Raw genomic sequence first — 10,136 nt, forward strand, 5'->3', positions numbered from 1 at the left:
CGGTCCAAAGAAAGGCTTAATGTGTGACAGGAATTTTGACAATATTTGATTACTGCAATGAGAGTATCACTTACAGTTAATTTTTCTATCCAAAGATTGAAAATTAATGTTGTACTAGATATCTCAATATAGATTTTTTACCCATTAATTAACTAATATTTACTGCATATTCTTTTTGTTCTAATCCAGAAACTATGGCTTTAGCTACCAATGTTTCTACACAAATTAGTAGTATTCCTATGCTGAATGGTTCAAACTTTAAAGTTTGGAAGGATACCGTGGAGATTGTCCTCGGTTGTATGGATCTAGATATAGCTCTTCGAGAGGAGAAACCCACTTCCACTCTGGAAAATCTCAATGAGGTTAAAATAGAGAAGTGGGAGAGATCCAATCGAATGAGCATTATGATCATGAAACGCTCAATTCCTGAGGCGTTTCGGGGCTCAATTACTGAGGATAAAGATGCCAAACAGTTCCTAAAGGATGTTGAAAAATTCTTTACTAAGAATGAAAAGGCGGAGGCAAGTAGTCTTTTGAGCAAACTTGTCTCTATGAGGTATAAAGGTAGAGGGAACATAAGGGAGTACATTATGGAAATGTCTCATCTTGCTTCAAAATTGAAAGCACTAAAGTTAGAGTTATCTGAAGATTTACTCGTGCATTTCATTTTGATTTCCCTTCCTGCACACTTTGGGCAATTCAAAGTGAGTTATAACACTCTGAAGGACACTTGGTCCTTAAATGAGCTTATATCTCACTGTGTGCAAGAAGAAGAGAGGCTACAACAAGATAAGACTGAAAGTGCTCACATGGCTTCATCTTCTCAGTATAAAAGAAAGCGTGATACTACTGCGGATGTGACTTCTCAGCAGAAAAAGGCTAAGAAACAAGATCAAGTTTCAACTTGTTTCTTCTGTAAGAAGGTGGGACACATGAAGAAGGATTGTACCAAATATGCCACATGGCGTGTAAAGAAGGGTATAGTTCTTACTTTTGTTTGTTCTGGGGCTAGTTTAAGTTATGCACCTGTTGATACTTGGTGGGTAGATTCTGCTGCTACTACTCATGTAAGTGTTACTATGCAGGGTTGCCTGTGGAGCCGACCGCCAAGTGATGCTGAAAGATACATCTATGTGGCAGACGGCAATATAGTTGCAGTCGAAGCTATAGGAACCTTTAGATTATATTTCACGAGTGGATTTTACTTGGATTTATTAGAGATATTTTATGTACCGTCATTTAGACGAAATTTGGTTTCTGTTTCTCGTTTGGACAAATCAAGTTATTTTTGTTCATTTGGAGACAATAAAGTTAGTCTCTTTTACAATTCGAATAATATTTGTTCTGATCATTTGGTGGATAATCTATATAGGCTTAACTTAAATTCCTATAATAATGAAATACTGCAAACGGGTACAAAACAAAAAAAAACTGAATGAGAATTCGTCATCATTATGGCACAAACGCCTAGGCCACATCTCTAAACAGAGAATTCAGAGGCTCGTGTCGGATGGAATTCTCGGACCCCTAAATTTGGCGGATTTTGAAGTCTGCATTGAGTGCATAAAGGGAAAAAGGACAAACAAAAGGAAATTAGGTGCCGAGAGAGCTAAAGATGTCTTAAAACTGATACATACCAATATATGTGGCCCATTCCCTACTGTCTCTTGGAATGGACAACGGTACTTTATTACGTTCATAAATGATTACTCTCATTATGGGTATCTATATTTAATTCATGAAAAGTGTCAAGCCTTGGATGTTTTCAAGTCTTTCAAAGATGAAGTTAAACTTCAACTTGGAAAGAAAATTAAAGCTGTCAAATCTGATCGTGGTGGTGAATACTACGGAAGATATGATGGTACAGGTGAGCAACATCCCGGGCCTTTTGCTCTTTTTCTAGAGGAGTGTGGTATTGTTCCGCAATACACCATGCCAGGCAAACCTAGCATGAATGGTGTTGCAGAGCGAAGGAACCGAACTCTTAAAGACATGATGAGAAGTATGATTAGTCATTCTTCCTTGCCTGAATCACTCTGGGGAGAAGCCTTAAAGACCGCAGTGTACATCCTTAATAGGGTGCCAAGCAAAGCAGTTAACAAAACCCCATATGAAATTTGGACTGGGAAAAGGCTCAGTATAAAGCATTTGCATATTTGGGGATGTCCAGCTAAGGTGCGACCTTATAGGCCGCATGAAAGAAAATTGGACTCAAGGACAATTAGTTGCTACTTTGTTGGTTATGCTGAGCGTTCACGGGGGTACAAGTTTTACAATCCTGCATCAAGGTCTATTTTGAGATAGGAAATGCGAGATTTCTTGAGGATGTTGAGTTTGGGGGGAAGGAAATATTAGGAATGTTGCTTTTGATGAGGATTCTGTAACTGACAATGATCAGGTCCTTGTGCCTATTGTTGTTCAAGATACAGTTATAGTACAAGAGCAAAATGAGAATCCTACTGTAGATCCAGTTACAGTACAAGAGAACAATGAGAATATTGTTGTTGCTCGAGATACTGCTACAGTACAAGAAAATGATGAGAATCTTCATCAACCCCAACCCATACAGCAAGCTCAACAACCTCAAGAAGTGTCATTAAGGAGATCCAATAGAAAAGGAGAAAATCCATCTATTGTCTCAAACAAGCTTCCCGTTAATGGTATCACAAGTTTAATTAAGTCATTACCTCATGATTTTGAGGTAAATATTATAGATAAATGTGTATACCGCAAGTTCAGTGGGAGTGTTGGGTAGATACTTGAGCAATCCGGATATGGATCATTGGATAGCTGTTTAACGCGTAATGCGTTATTTAAAGAGAACAAAGGATTACATGCTTATTTATCGGAAGATCAGAAAATTTTGGAGATCATTAGGTACTCTGATTCCGATTTCATGGCATATGGTTGCAAAACTTTGTCACTGAGTTTCATATAGTAGATGACATTGAAAGGCCATTAAAGATATTTTGTGACAATAAGTCAGCAGTACTATACTCCAATAACAATAAGAGCTTGACAAAAATCGAAGCATACAGATATCAAGTTCTTAGTTGTCAAGGAGAAAGTTTAAGAAAAACAGATTTCCATAAGACATATAGGAACAGAGTATATGCTAGCAGACCCATTACCAAGGGATTGACCCCTAAAGTTTTTCATGAGCACACTGCTCGGATGGGTGTCAATATTTGTGATGCCTTGGTTTAGTGGGAGTTTATGCTATATGTCCTATGACAGATATTGAGTTATTTTTCTGCAGAATTAAGTTGATGGTTTATTTCATGTTATGTGAAATGTTCATTTTGCAATATTTATATTGTGTTTGATCTCAATAAAGTTGGACCAGCTGGAAATAGACATGCATGAGATCACTTGGCATGTAATTTCCATATTACTCATCCAAATTTGATCTATGTCGTTAAGTATATTAGGATAGTGATTGGCGTGGTTTAGTCACGGCATTTAATGTGATAAAAGATGCGGTAGTTCCATATCTAGTGTATGAGACGGACCAGATTGTTAAAGTAATGAGAGAAATAGCATTCAGATGCGCGCATAAAGTTTATAAAGATGTGATTATGTCAAGAAATAATATATGTATAGCCCAAGTGGGAGATTGTTAGGAAATTATTTGATTTCCTAACTTATTTGTGGGCAATACATATATTAATTATAATCACAAATTATGCTATTTCCAATTAAATGACTTATATAATGATGATCTCATTTATTGTTTTAAATGCTAATTGGATAAGTCATTATTACTTTTGATTTGGAATTAAATGAGAATAAAACCGGATATTATCTTTTGTTCCTTAGATAATTATCTTTTTGGATTTTAGATATATTATCTTTTGGGCTTAAGATACTATTTGATTTGGGCTTAAGGGTTTAATGGGTGCCATGCTCAAATATAAATAGACCTACAGGGTTTCGGTCCCCAATATACCAAAAGCCGCCTTTGTTGCTCTTTTCCCATCAAAAGAGTTGCAGTTCAGCCTCCTAGGAATACAGAAGGCTTTGGTTGAGGAAGATCGAAAGAACCACAAGATCCAAACTCTTCCAATCATAATTCATGTTTATGAATTCAGGTACGCTTCCGCATTATGATATATATATTTTTGGTGATTCAATATGGATGATCTGGGTCATTGGAATTAATTTATTCCAACAAATATGCGATATCATGATGAGTGTCCTTATGCGTTTTAGATATTTGTGTTATGTAGCCACTTTGTTCTCTTGATATGATTTAATTTGGATTACTAATAATAAGAAACAGTGTTTGTGTGTTATGATATGTAGTTTGGCTATTCATGGTGTATGAGCATTGGTTGTTAATACTTGACCCAGTGGGGAGCAGAAAAGTGTTTGAAACAAATAGCAATAGGCATTTTCAAGTGTATCATTCAGATTTGATCACCTCAATAGGCACTTTTTTCAAAGTTTTATCAAATGCCGTAGCGGAACCAAATTGAATTCTCCACTGTACTGAACCAAGTTACGCATGCAATTACGATATAGTATACGAATACCTTCCTTTTCTTCTCCACGTCTCAAAAGTAAAAGCAAAGTGCTGATCAAATTTAGTGTTAGATTAAAACATTTTTGTCCAAAACCGTTGGAGTAGCTTTGTTCTCTCCTCAAATTAAGTAATAATAATAACAATAATTAGGTGCTTGATGGAAAGTTTCCCAAGAAAAATATAAGTAAAAGCCGCTCCAAATATAACAAGTACATATAGACAAGGTTATTTATTAGAATTTTTTTCACTAGCTAATCATAAATTTAAGTGTCACATTCATGTCACTACTATATATATAGCCCATTCAGGAAGATGGAAGAAAAGGCTATTTTGTAACTAAAAAACAGAGAGAGAGAAATAATTAATTAAGGAGAGATGGCTGAAGCATCAAACATTGGTAGCCAAAGCAGTAGATGGTCCCTTCAAGGGTTGACAGCCCTCGTTACTGGTGGATCCAAAGGAATCGGGTTCCTCTCTAGTCCTCTCATCTTTCATTTTTTCCCCCTTCTTGCACCTTAATTATGTATTTTTATTGTTTAAAAGCTTATTAACATTGTGTGCAACAATGAACAAATATTAGGTATGCAATTGTGGAAGAGTTAGCAGGGCTAGGGGCCAGGGTACACACTTGTTCTAGGAACGAAGCTCAACTTAATGAGTCCTTACATGAATGGAGTGCAAAGGGATACCATGTCACAGGTTCTGTATGTGACATGGCGTCTCGTCCGCAGAGAGAAGACCTCATTGCTAAAGTCTCTGGTTTGTTTAACGGCAAACTTGACATCCTTGTGAACAATGTTGGAACCAATTTTCAAAAGGAGACCACTGAGGTCACAGAGGAAGACTTCAGATTCCTTGTGAGCACGAATCTTGAATCTGCTTTCCACATAAGCCAGCTTGCTTATCCACTCCTCAAATCATCACAGGCTGCAAGCATAGTCTTCATATCCTCCATTGCAGGCGTGGTCTCACTAGACATGAAAGGAACCATATACAGTGCAGCAAAAGGTAAACAACACACCTATTTATTTGGTGTCTTTTGATTATGAGATTCTAAGAGGGATTAATAACTGGTTGCAGGAGCAATCAACCAACTGACAAGGAATTTGGCATGTGAATGGGCAAAACATAACATAAGGACTAATTGCATTGCGCCGGGGCCAATCAAAACCAGTCTGGCTGAAAGGGTATTAAACTTAGACGGAGAGACAAAACTGTTGGATGCTTTTGTTTCGCGAACTCCTCTTGGACGGATGGGAGAGGCAGGGGAGGTGTCTTCCATTGTAGCATTTCTTTGCATGCCTGCGGCTTCTTACATAACTGGACAGACCATTTGTGTCGATGGCGGCTTAACTGTCAACGGTGTCTAAATAACTTTGGCTTCTAAAATGCACCTCCTATTACTTTGTATGATTTAGTTGTTCGAAAATAAGGATCTATCATCATAGAACCATAGGCTGAATTTGTAATAATCACAAAGAAAGTTTGCATTAATAATATTATGTATGTGATGATTGTAGTGTTCAAATATATCCTTGTAATGTGTTAGAAAACATAATTTGATCATCCATGAATAATATGGGTTAAGTTTCATAATTTAATATAGGTACTTATTCAGTCCAAACCCTACAGGGATAACTGATTTATTCATATATAAATATAAATACTGATACATGCAATATTAATATTGAGGAGGGTGAGTTCAGAGCTTGTCTTCATATTCAGAGAGAGGTGTGATCTGCTCCTTCAAGCCTTTTCTCTTACGAATATCAATAACAAGCTGAGAAGCTTGGGACCCAGGATCCAACGGATCAGAAGACATCATATCCCAATGATCAAACACAGACTGCGGGAAAGCCTGACCGGAAGTGGCAGCTCTGAGAGTGCTCGAGAATCCAAAGGACTCAATCACCGGCAAATAAGCTTTGATATTATACAACGGTGTTCCGGGTCTCTGCATTTCCTCGAACACATGGCCTCTCTTCTGGTTCAGCACACTGTATATCCCACCCAGTGCATGTTCAGGTGCTTGGATTTCAACAAGGTAAACCGGTTCCAGTAGCCTCGGTTTCGCGGTTAACTGCGATGCATAGAACACTCTTCTTGCGGTTGGAATGATCTGGCCACCACCTCTGTGGATTGCGTCGGCGTGGAGAACCACATCACAGACTTCAAAGCAGATTCCCCTCATGTTTTCTTCGGCGAGTGCACCTTCTTTTGAAGCCCATTGGAACCCAGCTACAATGGAGTCTTTGATTTCGTTCAGGTACTGAACACCCTTACACATGTCAACCACAATGTTAGGCCCAATGGTTTCCGGTCCGAAGCACCAGATTTTCTTGGCCAGATCCTTGTCCCATCCGAATTCTTCCGAGAGGATCTTAGACCGGTTTTTGGGGTCGTCTTTTGGACCGATTCGGCCCTCGTCGATGGCCTCCGCGAGACCTTCCTCCATTGGCCTTGCTTCCATGTAGAGACGGTTATGTTTGTTGGGTGACTTGCTCATCACGGTACGGCAAGAACGTTCTAGAACAGTCTCGCGGAACGACACCACAGGGTCGGATTTTATTATCTCAGCACCTCCCATGAAATCTTCCTGCAAGTCCTTCAGACAGATCTCAAGATGGAGCTCGCCGGCGCCTGCGATGATGTGCTCCCCTGACTCCTCTATGGTGCACAGTACCATGGGATCCGATTTCGCCAACCGTTTTAGGCCTTCAACAAGTTTGGGAAGGTCTGAAGCTACCTTGCACTGCACGGCAACTCGCACCACCGGCGAAACGGAGAACTTCATGGCGCGAATCGGGTGTGCGTCGGCCTCCTTCTCGTTTGTCAAGGTTGCATTCTTGGTAATGAATTGGTCCAACCCAACCATGGCTACTGTGTTACCACATGGAACATCCTCAACAGTTTCCTGCTTCTTCCCCATCCAAATCACAGTTCTCTGCACATTCTTCACATACAAGTCTTTCTTCTGTCCCGGAACATAATTCGGACCCATGATTCTTACTTTCAAACCGGTCGAGACCTTGCCGGAGAACACTCGGCCGAAGGCGAAAAACCTTCCCTTATCAGAAGCAGGAATCATTTTGGATACATATAGCATCAACGGTCCATCAGGATCGCAGTTTCTGATGGCGGTTGCGTAAGGATCATCGAGAGGACCCTCATAGAGATTCTCCACACGGTACCTTTGTGCCTTTGAAGGGGATGGAAGATGGAACACCATCATTTCAAGAAGTGCACTACTTGCCAAGCTTCTGCAGCATGGGCCAGAGCTTGTCCTTCTCATCATTCATACAAGTTGCGATCATCTGTTTGATTGGCTCATAACAAAACTGAACAAAACCTCGCTTACAAGTTGGAGAGCCTGTGTTCTTCGTTGTCCATTTCTTAGTTGCTGGATCAAAGAAATTCTCACCCCACAGCCTCTCCATCATCTTCGACTCATCAACTCCAAACTTAGAAGCATACATTTTAGCAAAGTTGGTCAGAGTGAACGCCCAGCCGTGTAAACCGGCCGAGAACGCCACGGTCCCTTTCTCCGGGTAGACCTGAACATCACCAAGAAGGGGATCTTCATATGTAGCCATGATAACATTAGCATTCTCAATAACCTTTTGGAATGTCTGGTATGCTTCTTCTCCCTCCACTTGAAGCTCGAGGAAGCATCTGTTATCAACTATTCAATTAATCTAACTGAATTGTAACAAATTCACAAACTGAAGACTAATAATAATACCTGTCCATCTTGTTAATGGTGAGAACAGGTCTGATCCTTTCGCCGAGGGCTTGCCGGAGAACAGTTTCTGTTTGGACACAGACACCTTCAATACAATCCACCACCACGAGTGCGCCGTCGGTGATACGCAATGCGGCTGTAACCTCAGATGAGAAATCCACATGGCCAGGGGAATCAATGAGGTTGATGAGATAATCATTACCCTGCCTCTCTCCCTTGAAGTTCTTGAGAGCTTCATCAGTCATCTCATAATAGAGGGATATTCCGGTAGACTTGATTGTGATGCCGCGCTCTGCTTCGTCCTGCCGTGTGTCCGTCATCCGGACGTCGCCGGCGGCTTCCTTTGCAATGATACCAGCAGCAGCCACCAGAGAATCAGTGAGAGTGGATTTTCCTGCAACATGAAACTATTAAACATCAACACAAGAATGTTATAGATTCACATTTGCAATTTGTTCTGCCACATCGATGCATACCGTGATCAACGTGTGCAATGACAGACATATTGCGAATGTTGTGCTTCAAGTTCATAATACGCCGAAGCTCTTCTGCTGTAAACTTCACCTGCAAAAATTAACAGAAATTCATAATTGTTGATAAAGATTCATCCAATAAAAATTCATAAATAACCTTAATTTATTAACTTACCATCTTGACTAAGTGTTATTTTCCACCGAAAGGACTTGAAATGATGTAAGACTGCCAGAGAAAAAATTGAGAAAGATTACAAGATCAATATAATCTTCTTGAATACAAGATACTCCCTCATAAATAAGCAACAGAAAATAACTAGCTGCTAAATACAAACAAGGGGAAACATCTAAGCTTCTATCATATGCATAATCCATTGGCAGTAGTAGTAGTGCATGGATCTAGCAGGTTATGTAACTGGAATTTAAAAAAAACAATGAGCTTATTATGCAGAGTACAGAACAAAGAAGAAAGGAAAAATATGATCAGATTCTGACACTATCAGCAACCATCGATTCATACATGAAATATCAAGAGGAAACAACATATATATAAAGAAAAAGCAAGTAATTTTAATAGATCATCAAAAAGCTGTGAAGACACTACAAACCTGGTTGCACGAAGATGATGGAAGACATGCTGGATAATATTTTTTTTTTCTTAAGACAAAGAAACAAAAAAACAAGAAACAACAAAAACGGTCATCAAATGTGTCAATAAGCAAGAAACTAGCATGTAATTAACATCTGACAACATGATTCATTGAAACATGAATTAGATGAAATTAAGAGTAACACAGAACAACTGTTGTGAAGTAAAAACGGACCTGGAAAGAGAGAAAGAGCGGGGGAAGTTACGTGCAGCCTCTTTACTTTTAATGTATGGTAGACTTATATAATGTGTTAGTTGATTAGTTCACTTAGTTGGATAGTGACTCAATTCTGATGAGTCATTACCGCCAGTAGTTTCTGGTGTTGTTCTTTTTTTTTTTTTTTTTGGTGTTGTTCAGTTATAATAATAATGAGATTGGGCTTCACACTTTTTAAACCCTCTTTTACGACCAAAAAATAAGGTTGGCCCAAGAAAGACATTGTATCCATGCATTTGACATTGATATCGACATATTGATTTATTAAGCAGAAAGAGAAATTATGTTTTATTTGAAAATATTAGGCTTGTGTGTTTAGTTTCAATTAATTTGCATTTAATTTGGTATGAAATATCATGATGAGCTTCAAATTGATTCATTTTTAAGTGGTTGAAAAGCCACATTTAGATCGACCAATCATTGGGAAATACCTCATGATTATTATTCAAGCGGTAATATAATATTTTAGATAACTGGCTATTGATCTTGTTTCAACAGTATAGTGGAGAAGTCACCAAAAAAAAAAACAG

The 10,136-nt window shown here is 38.9% G+C and overlaps 1 protein-coding gene, 1 long non-coding RNA gene and 1 pseudogene across 2 annotated transcripts in view; 1 reads left to right on the top strand and 2 right to left on the bottom strand.

Annotated features, from left to right (window-relative positions):
- LOC110269904 overlaps positions 305–10,136 on the bottom strand; it is a 16,780-nt gene continuing 6,948 nt past the window's right edge. The window contains exon 3 of the long non-coding RNA XR_002358746.1: positions 305–315. This is a non-coding gene — a long non-coding RNA (uncharacterized LOC110269904). The remainder of the gene's footprint in view (positions 316–10,136) is intronic.
- On the top strand, positions 4,702–6,095 carry LOC107629045 (tropinone reductase homolog At5g06060). The gene is made up of 3 exons (XM_016331730.2): positions 4,702–4,992; positions 5,106–5,533; positions 5,606–6,095. Exons 1-3 carry the CDS (start codon positions 4,901–4,903, stop codon positions 5,893–5,895), a joined length of 810 nt encoding a protein of 269 aa, XP_016187216.1. The 5' UTR covers positions 4,702–4,900; the 3' UTR covers positions 5,896–6,095.
- LOC107629046 lies at positions 6,069–9,558 on the bottom strand (annotated as a pseudogene).

Source organism: Arachis ipaensis, chromosome B03, assembly GCF_000816755.2.
Source record: "Arachis ipaensis cultivar K30076 chromosome B03, Araip1.1, whole genome shotgun sequence".
NCBI lineage: Eukaryota > Viridiplantae > Streptophyta > Magnoliopsida > Fabales > Fabaceae > Arachis > Arachis ipaensis.